The sequence below is a fragment of the Protopterus annectens genome, chromosome 2.part0, assembly GCF_019279795.1.
Source record: "Protopterus annectens isolate FY-2018-M chromosome 2.part0, PAN1.0, whole genome shotgun sequence".
Taxonomy (NCBI): domain Eukaryota; kingdom Metazoa; phylum Chordata; order Ceratodontiformes; family Protopteridae; genus Protopterus; species Protopterus annectens.
The window spans coordinates 204,614,003-204,640,652 of record NC_056728.1 but is presented as its reverse complement, the minus strand read 5'-3'; the positions used below and the strand labels follow the sequence as shown (position 1 = coordinate 204,640,652).

At 40.3% G+C, this 26,650-nt stretch overlaps 1 protein-coding gene across 1 annotated transcript in view; it reads right to left on the bottom strand.

Annotated features, from left to right (window-relative positions):
- Positions 1-26,650, bottom strand: part of FN1 (fibronectin 1) — a gene marked incomplete in the record, with an annotated part of 4,425,379 nt that overhangs the window by 1,393,747 nt on the left and 3,004,982 nt on the right. The window contains 1 exon segment of the mRNA XM_044060668.1: positions 13,463-13,618. Coding sequence (XP_043916603.1) covers positions 13,463-13,618 — 156 coding nt within the window.

Genomic DNA, 26,650 nt, shown 5'->3' with positions numbered 1-26,650 from the left:
AAGAGACTGTTAATGTCCACTGTCCCTCTGGGAATAAAATGAGACTTGGGAAAGTTTTTTTATACAGAAACTGTGAGATCACAGGACAAAATTGCTTTATTTTTACCTGTCACACAAAAAGGAGTTGTATGTTTCTACAAAGTAATACCCTCCAGGTGGGCTGGAGTAATGGTAATATAACAATGTCTTATAAATGTTACATTAAAGTCAAAAGTGGGGGTACTGTTTGTGATACTAACCATGATTCATATCTGAGTTCAATGAAAACTACATTAAATGCAGTATGTGACAATCCAGTCTTAACTAAGCAATTGTCTATTAAGAATAGAAAAATGTTTCATGCAGGGATAACACGTATTAGTACCAAAGTAATGATTTTATTTGTGGGAAAAAGGCATATAAATGGTTACCTGAGAATTGGTCCGGCAGTTGTTTTTTGGGTTATCTGGTTTCAGCAATAAGACATACTGCAGAATTACCTTTGGGTAAGATACGAAACGTAAGGAAAACAGCTCGAGAATCTGAAGGTCCAGTGAAAAAAACCTGTGAATCCAGTTGGTAAAATCGAAGCTGGTTGAAAAGGCCATAATTCAGTGAAAGACGAAAGTAAATTGACTCATATGAACTTGGGCAACAGTGTTATATCCAGGGCAGGAATACCACCAGCCTATGGAGCAGTCAGATCGATCTGGGAGCTGAGGAAGCTGTCAAGAAGTCATGAGCAATGCAACTTTTTCCACCCTAGAATTGGTGACTAATGAACTGAATGCAATAAAAACTGTTGTGCTACAAAATCGAATGGCTCTTTACTTCACCCTAGCGGCAAGAGGTGGTACACGAAGAAAAATGCTGTGCGTACATTCCAGACAACCAACATGAAATCAATGACCACCTAGAGGTAATTCAGCAAGTATCAGCAATGACTAAACCAGGCCCAAACCCACTGACGGACTTTTTCCAGAATCTGTTTGGGGGGGTGGGGTTCCATCCTATTAAACATTTAATTGCTATTTGTGTGGGTATACTCCTAATAGGAGCATGTGTTTACTGTGAAATTCCCTGCATGAAAAGATTAATCAAAAATTTGTTGATATATCTGTTACTGAAACTTTTTACCAAAGTGTTAAAATTGAAAGATTAATTTCAGATGATGCTTTTTCTGAAATATAAAACCAATGACTAGCTTAGCTGAAAGTCCTCAAAGGGAAAAAGCTAAGAAATGAAATAATATTGTTCATGTTTCTAATAGAATAAAATGCATTAACAGGAGGGAGAATGTCATAAAAATATGTATCAACTGTTAGAAAGACATATATGCAGACATATATAAGCTGTGTGGTCAGGCATATATAAATGTGCTCAAATCTATATGAAGAGCAAAGGTTGAAAAATAGTATGATATGTAATGCATTTAATTCTGTTTTACTAGAATAATAGTAGAAATAAACTCGCATATTATTGCTTGAAGCATAAGCTGCAGTGTGATTAGAAACTTGGCCTTGGCAGCTCGGCTGGCTCATTTCTGTCAGTGAAAGATTATTTTGCAAAGTTAGAAAATAATGAATCTGTGTGCATGTGTATCTTTTCCTGCTTCCACCAGAAGAACGGCCTTGTGCACTATCAGAGATAATGTCCAGCTGGTGAACAAGAAAGAGACAAAGGGAAGTATTAAAGAAGACATGCACCCATTGTATTCGAACTAATCTAAGAGCCTTGAATTGGCTACATCCTCGGAAGGACATTGTGACCGACCAGGTGCTTTGCAAGGCTGTAATATTCTCATGGGAAAAAGATTTTTGAAACACCATCTCAGCACTTTTTCATAAGTTACTATGATGTAAAGACCCTGTCACTGACCACGTCAGTGAGGTGGGCAAAAGCTGATAGTAAAACCTATAAAATGTAATATGTTTCACTAATAAAACTAGACAAAATTCTGTACAAGTTTGTGTATGGTTTTTTGCCTCCTAATGTACATTAGAGTAGTTGTAAATTAGATACTTGAGTCTCCTGCATTACTGTTTGTTATTGACTGACATTGTTTTTAAATGCCAGATGATTTTTACAGTCTGACTTTAACAAATTTATTTAACACCCCTGATCTGAGTGAAGCCCATCTACAACTCTGTACTGCTGCATCATGTTTCCCTACACTGCCTTGATCACCATAACACCTTAATGGCCATCTACTATGGGACTCTCTAACATCCTTGACAGTCTTTAAATACAGATATATATAGTTTAATCCATAGAAAGAATAGTTGTGTAAAATGTTACCATAAACCATAAATGTCCTTCTCTTCTATATTCTACAGTATTCATAACATGAGGAGTCTGCCTCCAGCTAGCTTGTACATCCGACCAGTAATACCAAAGTCTAAATACTACTGTAGGGTATGTGCAACACCGGACATCAGCATACGTTGGCCATAAAGAGACACCAGGTATAAAGCAGAAGTCAGCATGTACCTATCTTAGAAATGAATGCAGTAAAGCACCAGCCTGATAAAGTGAGAATACATGCAACCAGGACCAGGAAGGCAGGGTGAGGAAACAATACTGCAGCATATAGAAGTGAAGGACATCTATGGTTATGGTAAGATTTTACACAACTATTCTACATCCTTCCATTCATATGCTGCAGTATTCATAACCTGAGGGAGAATGCCAAAGCTCATGTAGAGAAGGAACTGAAAGGGAGAGCAGAAATTCTCCACAAAGCCATGGAGAATAGCTCTGGCGAAAATCACCCTGGACCTAGAAATGACAGCCAGTTTATAGTGCTTGGTGAAAGTATGAACACAAGACCAGGTACTTGCCTCCAAGACAGAAGCTGTGCCCAATCCTTTAAAGAAAGCCCCAGAAGATGACACTGCCATACTGGAATGTGCCCTCACAGGTGAGAAGAGATCCTTTCCATTGGCTGAGTAATGGAAGGAAATGGTTTTAGAAATCCAGAAGGAAATAGTTTGCTTGGAAACAGGTGGCCTTAGGGCCCTTGGATGATGGGAAGCAATCTCTGACTTCTGGATAGGCTTAGTTTTGCTCAAGTAGTATCCAAGTTACCTATGTACATCCAAGGTGTGAAGAACCCTCTCAATGGAGGATTGGGGAGGAGGAAAAAAGGAAGAGAGATTGATATCCTGATTCAAAGATAACTTATTAACTGCCTTGGGCATAAAGGATAGGTTAGTCTGAAAAGAAACCATGTCCCTATGAAACACTGTGGAAGGAGAGGAGACCATAAGGGTTTACAGCTCAGACACCCTTCTGGCAAGAGATAATAGCCATTAGAAGAACTGTTTTCCATGTACAAAGTTGCAGGAAAGATGTCAGTCCTGGTTCAAAGGGGGTTAGGATAAGTTTCTCCAGGACAAAACTGAGATCTCAAGGAGGCGGCACTGGTTTCCTTGGTGGTCTAATGTGAAGGAAACCTTTATGAACAGCCTGACTTCCAGCCTGGAGACACTGGTAAACACGGTGAGATAGCAGAAAGATGTACCTTGACTGAAGAATAAGATGAGCCACTCTTCATTAATTCTCACAGGTAAGACAAAACCACCTCTACTGATGGTGGTTATAAGTGTTTTTTGAGACACCAGTTGGAAAACCTCTTCCATTTAGAGACATAGGATTTCCTAGTAGTGGTTTTTCTGGTCTGTTGTAGAACCTGTAGCACATAGGTTCACAGTACTAGGCTATCAGCCCATGGGCCTAAGTAAGACTAGTCAACAAGGTTCCCTGGCTTACACCACCCAAGAAAGTTAATTTCCTGTGCCCCTGTCGTACAGAGCCTAGTTTGCAGTCATCTGTGAACTTCATTAGTCAGAGGTCTTCTGTGTTGGCCTGTACTTCAAAGTAGATACCAAACAGGAGAGGTCCCAGGACTGAATCCTGTGGTACTCCACAAGTCATTGGTTTGAAGTCAGATTTGGAGTCTGCAACTTTTAGTGTAGGTTCTGTCAGTGAGCCAGCAGACAACCCACCTTGTGACGTAGGGATTTATACCTAGTTTAGTGAGTTTAGCTATAATTCCAGAATGGGGGATGGTGTTGAATGCCTTGGCGAGGTAAAGATAGGCTGTGTGAACCACCTTACCCTCATCTACAGCTTTGGTGACTGCCTCAAAAAAGTCAATCAGGTTCAGAAGGCATGATATGCCTTTCACAAACCCAAAACGGGTGGGGGTCCAGAGTTTGGATGCTACTAATGTCTTTATAAGTTCCATGATGATGCGTTCCATGGCCTTGCAGACCAAGCTAATAGGGTAATAGTTCCCAGGATCAGTGGTGGCTCCCCTTTTGTGGAGTGGGATAACTGTTGCTGTGCGCCATTCAGTGGGCACAAAGCCGGACGTGAGACTATGACTGAACATGGTGCCTAGGTGGGGAGCCAGTTTATTCCGAAGTTAGTGCAAAACACAGCCTGTGATGTTGTCCAGTCCCATGGATGCTGTGTTTTTGGTTTTACAGAGTGCAGCTTTTACCTGCATAAATGTGATTACAGGGAACTCTGCATTCTTCCAGTATAGATATGGGCCCTTTAGGGGGTGGGGGGTGGGGGTAAAGTTAGCACTGATGTTGCCAATATCAGTTGGTTCTGTAATTTTCGTGCCGTTGTGCTTTAACTCAGAGCAGATATGGGTGTTGCCATTGAGATTCTTGACATAGCTATAGAATGCTTTGTGGTTGCCTTTAGAATCAGTGGCGATTTTTTCAAAGCTAGCTTTGGAGGATCTTATAAGGGATCTCAGCTTCTTACTGAGGCTGACCAGGGAGCTCCTCTACTCATGGGATTTTACTCCCTTTTGCAACAGTTTCTTCCTTCTGTTGTAGAGTTTGTTTATGGCAGGGGACCACCAGACTGGATTCCTTTTTTTTGGAGGAAAGCGACTTGGTTCTGTTTGGGATAGCACGATCCATGCACTGTAAGTGCTTAGAGTGCATTTGTATATGATTCAAATGGTCAACTATATTGTCCATCTGTATGGGTCTCAGGAAGTTCGCCACTTCTGTCTTAAGCAGCATGAAGTTGGCTTTGGAGACTGTTTTTACCGTGGTTTCGTTAATAGTGGGTGGGGCAGGATGCGGATATCTAGGGTGATTAGCTTATGGTCAGATCTGACCGAGGAGTTGGAACACCGGTCATGTTGGTAATGACTACATCCTCACTATAAAGGTGTCTGTAGGGAATTAAAGCCATATCACCCACAGTGTCAAGTTTAGGGTCAACATCTGTGGATGCACTATAGCTCCTTTGTCTTGTGTAAGTAGGTCCATCCTGGGGACAACTTGCGGTGACTGCCCTTGGCTGAATGTAGGATGAGGGGTAACCTATGTTGTCTTGGCCAAGAGAGTCACCAGCAAGATTTTTGGCTATTCCTGCTGAATTTTCAGCAGGACCTTCTGGATAAGTGGGAAGGGGGAAAATGCATACAGAAACATCCCCTTCCATGGAAAGGATAGTGAGTCCACCTTCCATGCCTCAGGATGTGGCATCCTGGCAAAAAACTTGGGAAGCTGTTGGTTCATGGGGGAGGCAAAAAGATCTGAGGAATAACCCAACAATGGACCAGATCCAGAAATACATCCTTGTTTAACAGTCACTCGTGGGATTGAGTCATGGACCTGCTTAGACTGTCTGCCATCACATTCTGAGCTTATGGAATGTAAACACCCTAAAGGTAACTGGACTCTGCTGGACTAGCTCCCAGGCATATAAGGCCAGTCTGCAGAGGATATAGGACTTGGTCTCCCCCTGCTTGTTGATGTATCAGAGGACTGTGGTATTGTCTGTGAACCACCTTAGAACACCTGGTGAAATCCTGGACTTGAAGATTTTGAGGGCATGCTGGAGGGATAGGTTCCTGACCCAGTGCCTCCCCCATACTCTGGAATATACTACCCATACATGTCAAGCAGAGCACCTCATTGGCCCCTCTTCAAAGGGAACCTTGATGGCTGGATGGGAGATAGGAAATTCACCCCGGGGATCATGTCAGTCACCCTGCTAGACAGGGGCCCAGAGAAGTAAATATTGTGGGAAGAAATTTCCAGGGAATTGTTATGGCTAGGCTTGCATAGGCCTTAGGGTCGATAGCCTAGTACCAACCTATGAACCTATAAGATCAAAGCTCTCATTTTCTTTATGTTGATGTGCTCCTTTGCCTAAGGTGGGGAAAACACATCCCTGACCTTCCAGTGTTCCAAAGTTGTACTCCGGTCTGTGTCTGATGCATCCGTGTACAGAGATTGAAGGGGTAGGCCTGGATTTCTGGAGACCTGCAGAATCTACCACTAACTCCTTTACCAAACAGGGTAGAAGGGGGACAACACATTCCAGATGGTTAGTGCTGCTTCCAAACCGTTCTGAAGAACCACTGAAATTTCCTACGTAGTCTGGCAAAAGTAAGCATGGGAATAGTTGAGCCCCAGGAGGTGCAGGAACTCCTTACCGGTCAGAGACTGAAGAGGTAGTGGGTCCGGGAAGTAAGAGGTAAGGGACAGGATCTTTTCTAAGGGTAAACAAGCTATCATCCTGCTTATTAGACACCTGCACCCCAGAAAGACATGACCCTGGTAAGAGATCAGGGAAGAATACTGAAGGTTGATACTAAATCCTAGCCTTTTCAGATGGGACACTGTGCAGGAGACATTCTCCAGAAGTGTGTCTGCAGACTGAGCCTGGAGAAGCAGGTCATCTGTATATGGAAATATCTGTATGCCCTTGTAGCCTGCAGTAGGGCTATGACAGAGGCTAAACATTTTGCGAATACTCTCTGTACCAGACACAGACCAAAGGGCAAAGCACAGAACTGAAAATGACAGGAAGCAACAGAAAAGCAAAGAAATCTCCTGAAGCTTTGGTGAAAGGGGATGAGAAGATGGGCATCTTTGATGTCCAATGACACCAAGAAGGCCTGGGGAAGGATAAGTGGGAGAAGAGAAGGCAACATGAACATGCGAAAGGTGGGGACTTTGAAAGGTGTTTTAATGGGAAAGGTCTAGAATGGCCCAAAGACCAGCCTTCCTTAGGACCAAAAACATCCTGGAGTAAAACCCTTTTCCCTTTTGAGAGGGTGGTACCTCCTGGATATTACCCTGAGAAAGGAGAGAGGAGATAACTAGTGGGAAGAATTCCAACTGATCTTATGGAGGTTGTGGGATACCCTTGAAGAGAGGAGGGGTTTTCCCATACCATGAAATAGCCTCGACTACTGATAACCCAGGACTCTTGTTTCCTTTCCATCTGTTTCCAAGCTGGGAGAGAAAGGTAGAGGTGAAGAGAAAGCGGAGTAGATGTATCGGAAGGTAGGTAGTCACAGACTACCAAGTTTGGCCTGAAAATGCTGTTTCTGTGAAGGTGTGGAAAAAGCAGACTTAGAGGAAACTTGTCTCCTAGAATCCCTCTTACCTTTGGATGAAAAAGATTTAATTGCCTTCCTTAACAAAGGTGGTTCTAGCTGGGTAGTTCCTCTGGAAGCAAGGAACAGGAGAGACAAAAGTGTTTTAAATCCTGGAGTTCCTTACCCTTTTCCTGAAGAGTTTTAAAAAGCTATGCAGCTGCACTGCCAAATAAACCTTTATTGTCCAGAGGGGCATCCATTAGCTTAGCTTTGATATCATCAGGTAATAGTTGCAGTCTAAGTCATGAATACCTTCTCAGGACCAACCCAGAAGCTGCAGCCCTGGCTGAGGCCTCCACAGCATACTTACATTTGATGGAGAGCCTGGGAACCTGGGAGGAGGAATTTAGGATGGTTGAAATCTTGGCTTTAGGGGGTGAATCCTGAAGCTCTGATAGGAGTTTCACTGCATCTGCTAGAACAGCCAGCTCTGAAGGTCAAGGTTGCAGACGTATACACTTTTTCCCCAGTCCTTCCATGACCCTGTTCTCCTTATCAGAGGGGAGCAAAGAGGTGGAAGTCAAGAACTTAGAAGCTTTATCTGCTGCCACTGAAATAGTAGCTGGATCAGCAAAGGGGGACTGAAAAAGGAATTTGACACCCTCAGGCACCTTGTAAAATCTGTCCAGGCAGTTTGGGAGTTGGGAGACTGGAAATCTGGGCACTTGGAAGCTGCAGTGAAGACGTCCAAGAAGGCCGGCAGGACAGAAAGGATGGCTGATGGATTAGGGGAATCCATCTGAAGGAGGTCATAGTACCTCTTCTGTATTTCAGAGACCTGGCAGCAATCCCACTTCAGAGTCCTTAATCTTCAAGATGGTCTCCCCAAAGAAAATATCTTCCCCAAGGGAATCAGTACCATTAGATACCTCCTCTGGGGAGGCATATCCTAGAGAAGCAATTTGTGTAGAGTAAGCAATCGACTCATCCCCTTATGAATCTTCCTTCTCAGAACAGACTTCCTCTAAAGGCCTTTTCAAAGGGGTAGCAGGAAAAAGGGCTGGTGAAGAAATGGAAGGGGCTGAGATCTGGCTGAGGGCCATGAAAGCATTAAAAAGACCTTTGGTAAAGGCCTGCCAGTCAGGCACTAGGTTGGATGCCTGGCCCTGAGGAATCAGGGAAGCACATTTATTTTTAAGTTGTTTCTTCTTTGGAACCACAGGAGGCAGGCAGTGAAAAGCTGATGGGGCAGATCTCAGGTAGCACTCCACGACGTCCATGGGAACATCTTTGTGAACAATTTGAGTGACATCAGTGATAACCAGCCATGCCCCCCCCCCCCCCCCGGTGCCCATATCAGATGGCTATAATTCCCCTCTGGGATGTGCCTGCAGATTCCTTAACACTGTGGTACCGTTGAAGGAGGCTCTAAAGATTAAGCTGCCTCTGGGCCTTCATCTGTCTCAAGAGGAATGCCCAAAATAGAGGGAGCATCAGCTGGGTCAGGCCGAGGCTTCTTGGCCTTCTTGAGTTGTGGTTTTTCTGAAGGACCCATCTGTTCCATATATCCAGCTAAGCACTTAAGGCGCTGATTTTACAAATCTAACTCAAGGGAGACTAGACAGCTGAGGAGGGTTTTTGGAACAAAGGCCTTACAAATAGAGCAGATGGTGTGATCGTGACCTGGGCCTAGACAAACCAAACAAAGCTCATGGAAGTCTATGTAGAATCTGACTTCCACATTGACACTTGCCCTTCCTAGCATGGAGACATGCGTGAATGGGCGTACCTTCATTGAAGGTTGTGCGTCAGGGCTGGTAACTCGGCACGTAAAAATCAACTACCAATCATTAGCGGACCGGAGTTCCACTGTGGCGACTCCTAAACACTATAAAAAACAGTAGTGAAAAGGAAAAGAAAAAAACCCAACAGGGCACTTGTATGAAGCACAAACATGACTTCTCTGGCAAATGATGACTGGAGTGGGAGAAAAATTCAGAGACAGGTAGATGCTGATGTCCACTTTATACCAGATGCTTCTATGGCAGATGTACGCTAACTGATGTGCAGTGTCGCATGTACCCTACAGTAGCATTTAGACTTGGGTACACTGGCCGGACGTATGAGCCAGCCAGAGGTGGACTCCCTGTTATGAATACTGCAAAACATGAACAGAATGACATCATGGGCTTCCGAAGTTCACTGTTTTATAAAATGGAGCTAAACAAAATACACCAGAGGACTTTGTTTCCAAGAGAAAATACCTAGTTCACTGTTTTATAAAATGGAGCTAAACAAAATACACCAGAGGACTTTGTTTCCAAGAGAAAATACCTAAAAAAGTCAGAAAACTACTTTAATTCACACTGTGCTAAGGAAAATGTGAACCTTTTAAGAAACTGCACAGCTTGTAGCTCTGCTCTTCACCGTTACCTGACCAAAAAAAGACACCCAGCAGTTTTTGGACTGTACAACTGAACACAACTGTGCTGTATGCAGCAGGAAAAACAGGATATGCAGTTCCATGTGTGGTGCAATTAATGCACATAGGTATCAGAAAAATTTTACTGATTGGGGCTGACTTTCTTTGGACTTCATGATTATGTGGAAGAAACATTTTTAAAATGATAAAAGAAAAGCAACATGGTCTTGGGAACTTGAGAGCTACTTTGTGCCACAAAAAAAAACATGCTACAGATGACTACTCCGTGTGACAGAAATAATGCATATGGGGACAGTTCCCAAGCTCTCAGCACCACCACCCGCAATCTATGACTTTGGATACAGAATTTAAATATTGCACCATTTTTATCCCCCCCCCAATAAGGCTTGCAAAAATCATTCAAGTGCTCTTCCAATGTGACACTCCAAACCAACAGCCAATGTTTTATGTAGCATTAAATACCCACGGTGGTGGTGCTGCAGTAGCATTGTCGCCTCACAGTAAGACGCTGTCCGGTTCGATTCTCAGCTAGAGAGTCTTCTGCATGGAGACATGCGTGAATGGGTGTACCTTCGTTGAAGGTTGTGCGTCAGGGCTGGTAACTCGGCATGTAAAAATCAACTACCAATCATTAGCGGACCGGAGTTCCGCTGTGGCGACCCCTAACCGGGAAAAGCCGAAAGACAACAACATACAGAGTAAAAATGTGCCAAAATCTAAGCACTGACCTCAGAATGTTGAGAGCGCAATTCACTTCAAATGAAGATTACTGGCATGTTTTAGGGTCTTATTTAATGTTCTGATTTGTAGATCGGGCCTTGAGGAAAAAATGGTTAATTATCAGTGCCCTGTTCTATGGCAGATCATTATGCGGATCTGGTGTCTCCAACTTCTCCCAAAATAGCTTGTGTGGGACAGGGTTAAAAGTAACTTCTGAAGATGGAGACCCACTACCATATAAGGAAGTGCAAAGTATAACTGGAGGCTTTCTTTAGTTACTCCAAACAAGCCTGAGTAAGGAAAGACTACAAGTATGAACAGATGTGCCCTTCACACACTTAGCTGCACAAAGACCATAGCTATGTATTTTGGTGAAGACTTTTGGTGTAATAAAAGGACTACAGAGCAAAGAAGTGAACAGATGGCAGCTCCATCATATTAAGTGCTGTTTGTGATTACAGATATTGAGGTATGCGTAGTTCATCCCAAGGATAACTAGAAGGCGAGAAAATCTATGGTGGGCAATCACTTTTCTCTTTAGAATTCTAGTATAGGTTTTCAAACCCTTCTGAGTACCAGGTACAACCTCAAATAAAACATATGCTTCAGTTAATGAGACTTTTTACAACCCTGCTCTTCAAAAGTTGCAACAACTATGGATAAAATCCAGATGCTAGTTGTTAGGCAGAAGTGGTGTGTATAGACAAGGTGGGAAATGGATCTTGCCACCATGGAGACCAAGAAAGGAACGATAAAGGAAACAAAATGCAGTCAACAAATGAAACCTATATGCGCCATAATCTCATGCATTACTGATTATCTTGACTCTCCCATGCTTGCAACCTTTTTCAAGCAATCTCTCCTTTCTTCTAACAGAATTAAGACAGAGAATTTAACTGCATCATATAAATGGACCCATTTGTGGGCAGTTTATGAAATACCTCTAAATGGTAGAATGGAAAAGCTGCTTGCTTGTGTAGTACTCGCTTACACTGTGAACTTATGGAAGGCATTTTCCTAGTCTAGTGAGGCATTCAAAAAGGAGGCCTCTGCCCGTACTCCAGCACCGCATCCTGTGCTATTGCACACCTTCTAATTACTGCTTCTTATGGAACCACAACTAAAAGTATTGCCAAACAATGGAAGCATTCTGAGCTACTTTAATGACCTTTCCAAAATACAGCCACTATTGATCCTACCTTTTCATCTCCTTGAGTGATAAAGCAACTTCAGAAGCATACACACCTTTCAGATAAGTTAAAGCCTTCACTTTATTTGAAAGAGTAATTGGCCACAGTCCAGAATTTAAGGCAATTGCACCCCTAGATGCTGCAAGTAAATACAAGCCATGGATCTTGGAAAAGTTATTGAAACTCCTGCCTTTCCAAAGCAGTCCAGTATTATATAGATCAGGGTGTACAAATGTTCATTTTAAGTAAAGCTTTGTCAAAAAATCCACCAGTGCCTGCATCAGGTGGAATAAGCAAAAGGTTTTGTCTCTTAAGTTCCTACAAATACTGTATTACCATTACATTTGCAGAAAGTTCAACACCCATTTTAAATATTCCACTGAGAAAAACGATTCTTTATAGAGGGTAACCAAAAAAAAAAAAATCAATGCCACCTGTACTGTATGCCAAAAGCATAAGGCATCTGGTAAGTAATAAGCAAAGTCTATCTTGCAGGTTTCAATCCTTTGAGATTGATCTCAGAGATCTCTGATGAGGAGGGTACAGAGAGATGATGGCCAGGCAATTATGCTGCCCACTGTCATACCACAACACATTAGTCAGCAAAGTTTAAGTGTCAAGAGCATAGGACATCTGATAATCACGTGGCAGTAGGGACAGTGGCCTTGAATCCACAGTTTCAGACCTAAAAACAGGATCCAAAACACCATGCAGCTTAAACATATTACAGTATCTGATATACCCTGAACAAGGGCCACATGGGTTGTAGGGGGGCCCAATACTGGAATTTTTTTTTTTAAGCAAACACCCTTCACAGATGTATAGGAAGCTGTGTAATAAGGAGTTAATTTATGGACATCTGTTTCTCCTCCTAAGTGTGCACTCTGCTGTTGTCCTCTGAAAGTGTTATCACAGCTGGAAAACCACCACCAGAATAGGTAGAAAGTCCTATGACTAATGAAAGATTACAATGCCTAAAGATAACTTTACCCACACCTCTCAACTGCTATGTTTTAAGTGGATTCAGTTCAACCAGTTGAAAGCACAGATGAGCAAGAAAGCTAATCTGTTTCCTAATAGACTGAATGAATGGCCAACTGCAATCTGCAAAAGGCTGTGGGTTATCAGAATGCACTACAATTGGGACTGGAAATATGCCATGTTTGCATGACCTCAGAGTTGGTGTATAAAGCTGTGGGGGTATGATGGAGCAGCATCCAACAATATGGGCACTGAGATGGAGTTTGACGAAGACCACTGAAACTTCCAGTAAGCACCCCAACCCCAACACCTGCAGTCAAAGCTGAGACATGCTCAGAAAGCCAGACTGAAAATGTAAACAAACCTCAGAATCCAAACTAAAAAATCCCTGGGACTATACCTTAAATATATGTCTAGCAGAAAAAACACAAATTGAAAAGTATGAGAAATTCTTAGGTACAGAACTTGCTATGCACATAAAAATCTGTAGGAAGGCAGATTATTAGCCATGGATGGATTACCATCGAGACAAACATATTTCAAAGCTTTCAGATATGCAAGTTTATCCCTGGCATAACTTCACACAATAATACAGTACAGAGCACCTTTACCACAGTATGACTCAAAACAATATTTCTTCCACTGCAGTCACTTTACATACATTTGCTTCCTTGCTGAGTTATATAATGTTCCATGAATAGGAGCTCACATGCTTTTCTTCCAGCAAACAGCAACTCCATCTGCAAATTAAACATTTTAAATCTCTGAAGTTTAACTTCTTACTTGGGGGCACAGTAAGAGTCTTTGTGGGTCCTTCACCATTCTTAGGTGTGCTTGTAACTCTGTACTGGGTAACTGGTCCAGCTGAAGGACTCCACCTCACTGTTATGCTGTCCTCATCAGTATCGACTACTTGCAAGCGAGTTGGTGCATCTACCTCTACAAAGAGCACATTAAAATTAGATTAAGTTTGCATTCATTTTAACAGTTCAACAACCATTTTTTTAATTAAGGATAAATCTAATTTAATAAATCTAATTTCAAAGCTTCTTGCTGTCACTACAAAATTTTTAACTTCTTTCACATATTGACATAACTTAAAACTGTTACATCTTTACATCCCCACTTCCAAAACATCAGGCATACTTGAGCATAAATTCATTTTCTTAAAAAGTCTTTTAAACTCTTTCCACTTTTAGGGACAAAGACAGGGTCTCCCCTATAACATTTTTAATTTCTTGAAAATCCATTAAGAATCTCCCATTATTCTTGATTATTCCTTTGATTTTCCTTTCATCTAATCAATTGTCTAAATCACATGCCAAGGAAAAATAGTTTTCATTTTCTCTTGACTTGCTATTTACATTTGCTACCTTACATTACCTTTCATTTTTTACTTCCATCCAGGAATTGTTAATGATGTCCTTGGGGTACCCTCTTTCTTGAAATTTCATTTGGAGTTGTTCACATTGTTTCAAAAACTACTGCCTCATCTGTTAACTTGCTTATTCTACTGAATTGCACTTCACTAGCTGTTACTTTGGACTTCCTTTTTATAAATCTCAACTTTTAAAGCATTGCTAGATCTATAATACAATCGGGTCCAAACAATTAATGTTGTCCTTGCTATAATTAAACATCAACTGAAAGTAAATTGTGGATTCTTTTGCATGTTTAATAAAATCTAAGAGTTCTTTTTCAAAACCCTCCCAAATAAAAAAAAAAAAAACAAACCAATAAAACGTCTGTACATGATATATTTTGCAAAAACCGATTCTAAAATAACTTTTTTCCCAGTTCATCAGGACTATACTTGCATAGCTGAGGGCCATAGCAGCCCCCATAGCTGCACCATTTTTCTGTCTGTATATTTCATTATACAAAAAAAAAAAAGACAAAACATCCAACATTCTGTGAACAATCTCACTTGTCTAGTATTAAACAATCCTGAAGAACGAAGTTCCCTATTCACCATTTCCAATCCTTCTACATTTGGCATGACTGTATATGAGGCAATATATGCTGTAAACAACCACATGGAATCATCTACTTTCCAATTCTTCAATAAACTTTTAAATTCAAAGGAATCTTTAATATAAGACTTAATTTGTACGACCTTCTGTTGATATTTACCTATGAAGATGGCTAGAGGTTCAGTCTTACTGGCTACTATTGGTCTAAAATCAGGGCAATTCAGGTTTTTATGGATTTTAGGAAGTCCAAAAATCCTTTCCAGTTTGGGTTTTTCTACTCTAAAAAAAAAAAAAAAAAACTCCACTTTCTTTGTCAAATTATCTAAAAGCCACTCTTCTACACAAGCATCAACTCCATATGCATTTTTTTTAACAGATGCCCACGTTATTTGGTAAAACTTGTCATTTAGCATCAAGGTCATTTTTTCTACATAAAATGCTGTATTAAGCATCACATCTGCTTTCGTAATATATAATTTAGTGTCATTTTTTTTAACACAAATTATGCTTTTTCTTCTTTGTTTAAATCATAAAATACAGGTTCACTTTTGTCGTACAATACTTTTCTCAATTCTCATGTTACCAAAAAGCTTCCAATTCTGGCCTAAGAATTGGATTAAAAATGCTAGGTTTTCTAAATAATGCTTTTTCCTTGAACCTTATTAGAGCTACACTCTTTAAATAAGCATTTTAAATGTAGCTTTCTGACAAACTCTCTAAGTGCATTTATGGTATTTATCAAGCCAGCCCTAACAGAAGGCACAAAAGTCAATCCCCTGCTTAATACCATAATTTGGTGTTTCAACATCACAATAGACAAATTTTAAATGAATCACAGTACCTTGGTTCAATAGTTGTAATTGTTCCACTTCTTTCCTTTGTAATGCTTTTTTTGCCCTGAAATCCCTCTTGCCATTGTTTTTTCCAGAATAAATTTCCTTTTGTTAATTGATTCCCCCTTGTTGCTGTAGTTTCTGGGCTGCTACTTGAGACCATGATTTCATACCTGCCCCTCCGTCTTGACATACAGCCACCTTTTAAAAATTTCCTTTGTTGGATTTGGTGCTAGTATTTCTATAATTAGTTCCCTGCCTTTCTTTCACAAATTGCTTTTCTCTGTTTTCAGTCACATAATCCACTTCAAAACTCTTTCTCCACTTTCTGCAGCTCCGCCCACTTCATTCTCTTCATTAGTTTGAATGGCAGCATATTCACAACACTCACTGCTATTGTTAAAGAAACAGTTCACCCTTTCTTCATAACCCCGTCTATTGAAAATTTTCATTTTAGGTTTCTTTTGATTCTCATTTTCAGCTGCAACTTTATTCAGAACCCTAGACCATTTAGTTTTAAAGTTGCTTGCTGAAATAGTATTTTTGAGCCAACTATAAAGTTCAAAATAATATTATTCAATGTATTCATAGTTTTTGTGTTTTCTTCCAAAAGCCTCACATAGTGAAGCCCTATACTTTCATTCAGGGCTTGTCAACCATCTAAGAGCTCTTCAGAAAATGCCTCCTGCAGGTGCACACTTTACTCTTAAGCCCCTAGGTACTCTATTAGATGGCAATCAAGCTTCAAAAATGAAGTGTCCTACTGTAGTCTAGTTTTTTTTCTAATTTGTTGAATTCATCACCTGACAATTCAGTAGCAGCATTGCTGTTGAGCAAATTAGGTTCCAATAAAAATGGATTATCTGGGCCTTTGAGACAATAAAACAAGTTTTCTGTGGGCTCAGACGCAGGTGTAGTGCTATTAAATCTTTTCTGAATAGCACCCACACTGCTAAGAGGATTCACCCTTTCAGACTGGGAAGCCACTTTTTTCACCAAACCTCTGCCATTGTCCAACAATAAATCCTTAGCTGCGTCATGTAAACTATATCCTGATGGTACCAACAAAAAACTCAAATTTAACTCCGGTTGGGGAGTCAAATCTTTGTATGTCATAAAATCTAATAATGTAAACATTGAATAATATTATTTTGAGCTATAATAGACTCAAAAATACTATTTCAGCAAGCAACTTTGAAGCTAAATGGTCTAGGGTTCTGGATAAAGTTGCAGCTGAAAATGAGAATCAAAAGAAATGTGAAATGAAAAAAATTTGCAAGAGACAAAAAGGATTATGAAGAAGGGGTGAACTGTTTCTTTAACAATAGCAATGAGTACCCTGAATCTGCTGCCATTCAAACTAATGAAAAGTGACAACGATGTTGCTAGGCAGAATAGCACAGCAAAACACAGGAGAATGAGTTCTGAAGTGGAGCCAGTGGATTATGTGCCCATACCTCTCAACCATACCGAATTCCTCGGTAAATACCAGTTTTGAGGGCAAAATATTGGGGTGCAACGAATTTTGGAGTGGCCCATTTAATTTCTGAATTTCCTGGGTTTTGTTTTTTTGAAGTATGTTTTTTGAATGAATGATATCACATCAGGAGCGGCCTTAGGTCAACTGGTGCCCTAGGCAAAAGGGCTCCACGGCGCCCCCCACCACACCATCTGGTGCCCCCGCCGTAGTCTACCTACACCAAATAAAAACTGGAAAAGTGCCCCTACTAGAGCAGCGCCCTAGGCAGCCACCTAGTTGGCCTATGCCTAAGGCCGGCCATGTATCACATGCAGCCTGTCAGAATGTCTGAGCCATTACTTAATTTAACCGTAGACCAGTCCATGTGTTATACTGACACTTCCCCAGCTCCTCCAGGTAAGGTAAAAAAAAAAAAAAAAAGACTGCTGGGATTATTCTGTTACCAGGTAGCTAAGTCGCATTCTACTGCAAGTAATTTTTGTGAGAGTGAAATAGTCTGCTTTACTCATGAGGAGAAATCTGTTAAGCTAAGGAGAGAAATGGCAGTCTGCGAGCAGTTGTTTACTCGCAACCGCAAGGACTAGAGAAATCTGTTAGCTGCACTGTTAAATTTCATTCTGATGTGTGTGGTTTCTTTTTGTTGCTTGTAGTACTTTATAGTATTTTGTGTGTGGGAATTAAAAACAGCAAGTAGCACTGTTTATTCATGAGGAGAAAGCTGTTTTCTGTTGTAAGCTGCCTTCCGGTGATGTGTGTTCTGTTAAACTAAGCTGCATGCTGTTAAGAAAAATTAAGGACAGAAATAGCAGTCATTATCTGCATTTGACCTAAGGAGACAAATGGAAACTGCAGTCTCACTCTGATGTTTAGTTGCTTGTAGTACTGTACTTTATGTGTGGGGAAAAATGTCAAGCAGCACTGTTTACTCTCAAGTAGAAAGGTGTTTTCCTGTTGTAATCATAGTACTTCACTCGCGAAAAGAAAGCCTTACAGTAATCTGTTTAACCTAAGGGGAGTAACTTTTCTTTTAGTACATTATGCAGCACTGTTTACTCACGAGAAGTGTCTGTGTGCATGTCTGTGCGTGTGAAATGCCCCAGTTAGGTACAACTGGTGGCTAGAGTTACTCAGGCTCAAACCCTGTATCTCAGGTACAGGGTGCAAGAGCCTAAATCCTGTACCCATCAAGGAGTTAAGTCTGCATCTGGGTGTGTTTGGCTGATACCTTTGGTCTGTTCCTCTTAAAATTTGTGATTTTCTGGCAAATCAGTGAGAATTGAATTCACTAAATGATAGGCATTTAAATGTCTTCCTGACTTTCAGGAAATGTTCACATTTTTTTCTAGCAACTTTTCCTATTATACAAGCAATGTTTAAAATGTGTCCCTGGTTTTGCACCCCCCCCCCCCCACAATACATTTTGGCTTTTTCCAGATTTCTTGTGATGGATAGTTCTTCATGGGGAGAGTAGTTTAGTGCTGCTTATGCAAAGTCTGTTCATGTTAGTAGCACAACAGTTGGAGTACTTGCTTTTGCTAGAGAAGGCTGTAGGTTCTATTCCCACAGTACGCAGTTGGATTACTGTACTGTCTTTACTTTTAAAGGAGTATGATGCTGCAGTCCCGAGAATGTCCTCTTTGGCGGAGATACCTAGTAATTATGAATCTATCAGTTTGCCATCCATTTCCTATTGCAACATTACTAGCTTATCATTTTTTAATGTAACACTGGCAATGTATTCCTCAAGAGCAACAGGCACTTTAATTGTAGTTGAAACATTGAAATATAAAGATGTTTGCTAGCAGCAACCTCTTCATTAGTTACAGGTATCTTTAATGTGGAATTATTTAGATGACTTACTTCTGCAGAAATTGTGCATATTTACTGATAGTGGTGGATTGTTGGAAGTTTGAGTTGACTTATGATGGAAATGTTCTGAGGGCAGTTTTGTCCTTATTGGTTCATGCATTTTGCTTCATTGCTTACTGGAAAAATGTTCAAAACAATACATTTAAAATCCACTCTAACAAGTGTGCTGTATTAAACAAGGAATATAATTTTAATACAATCAAGAAAGTGTATCAAAGAACACATGTACGTTTTGTGTGCAAGGGGCCTATGATTTGAAAACAGCCCAAAGGTAATCTTTATCCACCACTGGCCAGATGCATTTTCTTTGAATGTGAGTTTCAATGCTGTTTCAATGAATGAGTTTCACGGGAAGAGAAGTTTTAATGTGAAGTCTATTTTCATTGCAAGACACTATTGCTTTGTTTAGCAGATATCTTTTTAGGTGCTTGTGCTTTAAAATGTAAAATAAAAGATTTAAGTAAAATCAAAATTATTGTAGAAGTAAAACAGTATGCACATTACAGTGTTTATGGTAAATGGGGGAAACAGACAATTAACAGGACACTGGAAAGGCTGCAGGGGGAAAGCTGTGTATGGGGGGGGGGGCCCGGTTCGACCATGATTTTGTGAGGGTGGAAGGGTGGCAAACCTCAAAGACAGCCCCCTGATGGCACAAACTCTAGCTACACCACTGATCAGTAGGCCATGGAGAATGACTTTTGGCAGTGCTAGCAAACTATATAATTTTCTTTTGCTAAAATTAGAATACTGCCTACCATTAGATGCCCTAATTTTACAACAAAACCCACGTACTGCAGATCACCAAAAACAAAATTCTAAGGTTCTTTATCTTCTCCCTTCCCATTTAACATCATTGCTACATATCAAAACAAAAAAGTGTTAACATTTACTACAGGGTCTGGGACTATATTTTGGTTGTCTATTCTTCAGTTTGCATTTGAAAGTTGGTATCCCACAATCCCACTTGAGTGGGTGGGGTTACATAATTATATATGCAAAGTTTATGTTAATTAGTGCACAGATTTGTACCTGTTTTTCATGGGCCTTCGTCCAGATTTTTTGATGTTTCCAGGTTGAGAGTTATGTATGTGACTGAAAACAGAGGAAAACAATTTGCAAAAGAAAGACAAGGAAATAATTATTATATAAATACTAACACCAAGCCCAACTAAGGAAATTTTCATAAGGTGGATGTATATCAAGATGGAGGAACAGATATGAAATTGTGGGCTCAAGTGGTAGCCCAGAAACCACAGCAACAAGGGGGGAATTAACAAAGGAAATTTCTTCTGGAAAAAGAAGATGGCAAGAGGGATTTCAAGACAAAAAGAAATGCAAAGGAAAGAAGTAGAACAATTACAATCAATCATTGAACCATGGAACTGTAACTGATTCATTTAAAATTATTAATTTGTCTAATCTGGTGTTAACCATATTATGATATTAAGCAGGGGACTGAATGTTGTGCCTTCTGCTAGAGCTGACTTGACAAATACCATATATGCACATAGAGTATGTCAGAAAATTAAATTTAAAATGTTTATTTAAAGACTGTAACAACTCTAATAAGGTTAAGGAAAAATATTATTTAGAAAACTGATAATGTTTAATCCAATTCTTAGGCCAGAATTGGAAGCTGTTTTGGTATCATGTGAAAATGAAGTGAGAAAATTATTGTATGACAAAAGTGAACCTGTATTTTATAATTTAAAGAAAATGCATTGTTTGAATTAAAAAAAATGACACTAAGCTGTATATTACAAAAGCAGATAAAGGCAATGCAGTTGTGGTGCTTAATAGGACATTTTATGTAGGAAAAATTACCTTGATGGTAAATGACAAGTTTTACCAAATAATGTGGGCATCTGTTATAAAAAGCATAAGGAGTTGTTGATGCATGCATAGAATGTTTTCTTTTTAGATAACTTGACAAATAAACAGTGGAGTTTTTTTTTAGAGTAGAAAAACACAAACTGGGAAGGTTTTTTGGTCTTCCTAAAATCTATAAAAACCTGAACTGTCCTGATTTTAGACTAACAGTAACCAGTCAAGGAAGTAAGATGGAACCTCTAGCCATCTTTGTAATTGGAAATGGTGAAGAGGGAGCTTCGTACTTCAGGATTATTTAATACTAGACAAATGAGATGGTTCACAGAAATGTTGGATGTTACTTTATCATATACATTTTATTTTTTTAGTATAATGAGGAAATTATACAGAAAGAAAATGTATCTATGGGGGGGTTGCTATGCTGACCCCAGCTATGCAAATATAGTCCTGATGAACTGGGAAAAAAAAGTTATTCCAGAATCAGTTTTTGCAAAACATATCATGTACAGATGTTTTACTGATGTTTTTTTATTTGGGAGGTTTCTAAAAAAGAACTCTTAAGATTAAACATGTGAATAAACCCACAAGTTACCTTTGGGTGACAATTAATTGTAGGAAGGACAACATTAAAGTGTACAGATCTAGCGGAAGTGAATCTGCTATCTCCACTACAATAGCATGCATAAGTTTAGCCTGAAAAAAAAAACAGTGAAGGAACAATTCACTAGAATAAGCAAGTTAACAGATGAGACAGTATTTTTTTTGAAAAAGAATGAAGAACTGAAAAGAAAAAGTTCAAGAAAGAGGGTACCCCCCCCCCAGGACATCATTAACTCCTCCTGGATGGAAGTAAAAAATGTAAGGGAACACAAAGTAGCAAATGAAAATAGCAAGTCAAAAGAAAATTAAAAGAATTTTTCCTTAGATGTATTTTAGACAATTCAGTAGAAGAAAGGAAAATCACAGGAATAATCAAGAATAATTGGAGATTCTTAATGAATTTTAAAGAAATTAAAAATGATATGGGGGGGGGGCTGTCTCAAAGAGGAAGAGTTTAAAACACTTTATGAAAAGGCATTTATGCTCAAGTATGCCTATAGTTTTGAAAGACGGGACGAAAAAATGTAACAGCTGTAAATCATATCAATATATGAAAGAAGTTAAGAATTTTGTAGCGACAGCAAGAAGCTTTGAAATTAGGTTGAATAATTTGTATAACTGCAGGTCCAAATATGTGGTATACATGGCTCTGTGAGAATTATGTCCAGCATTTTATATCGGAAGAACTATTAGAGAATTCTACATGGACATATAAAGAGCAGTAGACAAGACTGATGTAAGCAATGGCTTGGCAAAACATATTAAGCAAAAACATGTGTTAGAAAAAAATAAGGCATGCTTCAATTTTGTAATAATTGATGAAGTCAATGGTTTTGATCCTAGATTTGATGCAGAAAATGAACTGGACCACAGAGAATATTGCTGGCAAATCAGGCTGAATACACATGTATACTATGGTGTAAGTGACAGGGAAAACTTTAAAAGCTGTTCTTAGAAGGAGAGGGTTAAGACATTACGTGCTTTGGGGTCATATGTTATTGTTATTTAAATAAGTTTGTTTATTATACAACTCTGTCTGAAGAAGTTCCATGAAGGGAATGAAAGCGCTTACCAGTTGGATTTTAATGTAATAAAGTCATTTTGTGTTTTTACCAGTTTCTTTTTTTTCACTATTTTTATTTCAGTTTTAATCCAACCTTCATTATCAATTGGCAACATTTCTAAATATGTTATCAAAGAATTACCATCCTGTTCCGCATGTAGACCTAGGCTTACTGGTCCAGATTAGCTGTAGAAGTAAATTTGGTCCCTTCAATGTAGTTATTTTACTCTCTCATTTTTTGGGTTACATATCACCTTCTCTAGTACCAACTAAATTTTTAAACTTCATGTCTTAAGAATGCACTGAACATTGTTGCAAAGCCAGTGCTACATAAACTGTGAAAGCTTCCCAGTAAGAGAGACTAATTACTTTTGTGACACAAGATTCTGTTCATCTTTGGCTCTTGTTCACATCTGGAAGTTACTTCATTCTGATTAGCTTTACTACTACTAAATGTCCAGAGAAATTATAGTGGGATCAGATGAACTTCTATAATTTACAGTTATTTTTTATGCTTGAAGTCTAAATGCAGTATTTTTTCCTGAATTAATTTCATGCCATAAATTAGATCATATTGTCATTAAACTCTGAATCTTACTCAGATAAAAGTACACAGTTATTAAGCTACATGAAATTAAATGCATCTGTCCAACTTATCCAAAAAGTTAAGTGAAACAGAGCACTGACTGTACAAACTCAAATTTTTCTGCTAACAATTTTTATTAAAGTATAATCCAGAAATTAAGCAATGGACAAGGAATGACACAACATACCTTCATCTAAAGAAAGAAAAACTGCAAAAATAATTCCCCCTTCCAAAAATTGCTACAACAATAAATCTTAAGCAAGCATTTTAAGCCTGTTGCCAAACTTTTCACTTGCAAAAACACTCCATTAGCTCGCAAATATTGTCTCCTATGTACATGACAGATTCACTCCAAGCAGTTCTTACCACAATTTCAGACCTAGTTTCAGTACTACTGCTGCTCTTTCTATCCACTGACAACACCTTCAACAATACCGATTAACAACCTCTGAACTACCTAAAAATTCTTTTGATCAATTCAGCCATAGTTCCCTAAAACTGCATCAACTATCATTTCTCTAATGGAAGTCCTCAAACTGGGTCAGTAACTACCTGAGAGTGCACTTCATAATAGTTCAAAATAGAAACCCTATCCCAATCGGAACAGAAGGCTCAGCACTAGGCGATCGGCCCTAGGGCCTATAACAAGCCTAGCCATAACAATTCCCTAGATATTTCTTCCCACAATATTTACCTCTCTGGAACCCTGCCTAGCAGGGCGATTGATGTGATCCCTGGGGTGAATTTCCTATCTCCCATCCAATCAAGGTTCCTTTTGAAGAGGGCCAAGGAGGTGCTCTGCTTGACATGTATGGGCAAGTCTATTCCAGAGTATGGGAAGTCACTGGGTCAGGAACCTATCCCTCCAGCATGTTTTGTTCATTGTGATGACAATGTTTAGATCCCTGGAGCATGTGGGATTTCTTTAAGGGGAGCATGTCCAACAGCTCAGGATTTGACATGGCCTTCTATGTTAAGCAGAGATCGCCTCTGAGTAAACGATATGCCACAGAGGATAGCTGGAGTTTTTTTTAAGGCAGTCAGCATAGGGCATCTGCTTTAGGGCTGCAGTTCCTTTAGTGAGGTATTTCTGCAGCCTTTCCAGCTGTTGCAGATGTCTTGTGAGGTACATACCAAACGGGGTGTTGTACTCTATAATGGGTCTAATGAGGGATGAGTACAGTGGGACAATGACCTCCCTTTTTTCTGGATGACGTGTGCCACATAGGATTTCCTGACTGTTGTGGCGATGTGGTTATCGAAGGTGGGACCACTGTCCACCTGTGTCCCTAAGTCTCTCATTACACTTTCAGTGTTTAGTGTACTGCTACCCATGTGGTAATTCATGGGTACACGGTTTTTCCCAAAGGGGATAACTACACATTTCTTGGCATCTGGGAATCTTGAGGCAATCTTACAACTGCCTCATGTATGCAGACAACCCTCTCCTCCTCCCAACAACTTCCAACACATGTGAGAGATGCAACCATATAGCTAAACTGGAGGCTAAGCTCTCTCAACTCAGTAATGGCATAACCAGTCAGGAGGAGAAGGAAACCACACTCACTACAATTCCAGTCTCACATAGACCTACCACGACAGCAAACCAAACACAATCACACAAAAACATACTCGGAGGCTCTAAATAAAGATCTGCCGAAGCAGCAGAGACCTCCAAAAGCAGATACCCAAGCAACCGCTACCCCAAAACAAAACACGTGCAATACATATCTCACAAAGCCAGTGTGCCGAACAGTCACAGCCCTTAAGACTAAACAACACACCTGATACACTTGTAATAGGTCACTATAGTCAGGCACACTGACGTCCCGCTCACCAGGCTGAACAAGGAGAGGGTCACGGTGAGCAGCCTGTGGGGCGCTAGGATCCACCACATAACACAAGCACACGGGTCACTCCAAGGCAAGTACAAATATGACTCAGTCAATGTCCATGCTGGTGTGAATGACTTGAGACATACCTCCCTGGACTACATGAAGAGAGACAGAGGAGCTTTCTGAGCATGTAGCCAAGGCCGGTATGACCCTGACCTTGAGTAGCATCTTATCCTCACCAAGAATTATGCCACAATATGAAGACAAGATGATCAATTTCAACAACTGGCTTAAGTACTGGTGTCATTCAAAGGTGAACCAATGCCTGTCAGCTTGGGATGATATGCACAAGCCATGATGCTTCGCTAGGGACGGCTTGCACAGGTCACCCCTGGGCTTTCGGATATTGGCAAAGGCTCTTGCTACCCCCATAGTGGCTTTTTTAGGCAAGGCTCAAAAGACAAACCCACCTCCATAGGTATCACAAGGGATAAGAAACTAAGAGTAATGCTACTCAACGCCAGAAGTCTAAACCTCAAGATGCACGCACTCGAAACTCTACTTAACATGGAGAACATAGATATCTGTGCAGTAACAGAAACCTAGTTCAGGGCTCCAGAGAGCACCCCAGCACTACCAGGTTATACCTCATACTATGCTTTTCGGCACCAAAATTTGGACCGAACCACAAAAGGAGGGGGAGTATCGATATTCATTAAAGTTCCCCACACCTCGAGGTTGGTGGCAAAGCACGAAGCATCAGAGACTATCCATGTGCAACTAACAGTGAGTAAAACTGCCTTCCAGTTTATAGCCTGCTACAGACCACCCTCCCAAATCCAGGAACCCCACTCGGCCTTCCTGAGAACACTGAAAAATATGAAGGTCTCTCCAAACACCATTATATTGGGCGACTTCAACTACCCAAATATAGACTGGGAGCATTACTCTAGCTCCAACACCCTAGCCCAAAGGTTCCTAGAATTTATAAGCTCAAATGTTATGGAACAACTTGTTACCACTCCCACAAGAGGGGAAAACATACTGGACCTGATCATCCCCAACATGGGGACTCTATGCTCCAGACCAGAAGTGTATCCCTCACTGGTAAGATCAGACCATAAACTAATCTCACTGGCTATTCACATCCCGACCCCATCCCCTGCCCAGAAAACCACAGTGAAAAACTTCTCTAAAGCAAATTTCACACTCCTCAAAACCGAGGTGGAATCCTTCAAAGCCCCCGAGCCTGTGGAAAATACAGCCCAGACCGCAGAATCCTTTATAAATGCATTCTATGAACACCTTCAGAAATGCATGGATAATGCAATCCCAAATAAAACCAAGACCCAATCCTCCAAAGGCAGACGTCCTGTCTGGTGGACCCCAGCCATAAACAAACTATACAATAGAAGGAGGAAGCTACTAAATGATAGAGCAAAATCCCAAAAAGGGAAGGCATCACTGATCAGTATTAGCAAAAAACTACGGGCACTCATAAAATTGTCTAAGGCCAGCTTCGAGAGAAAAATTGCACAGGACACTAAGGATAATCACAAGGCTTTCTTTAGTTGTTTGGAACCTGAGTGATAATTCCCAGATATGCTCAGAATTAGTCCAAAATGACAAAAAAATACACCGAACCCACAGACATTGCCAACATCCTAGCTGACAGGTTCAGTGCAAACTACCCCCCCACCAAAAGGGCAAATATCTATCCCAGCAGAGTGCTGCCCCCCTGACATCTCAGTTGCTCAGGTAAGAGCCCCCCTCTCCAAAGCAAAAAACACAGCATCAATGGGACCAGACGGTGTCCCAGGTTGCGTCCTACATGAACTCCAAGAAGAGCTAAACCCAAACATAAAACTACTGTTCAGTCTCAGCCTTACTACAGGATAT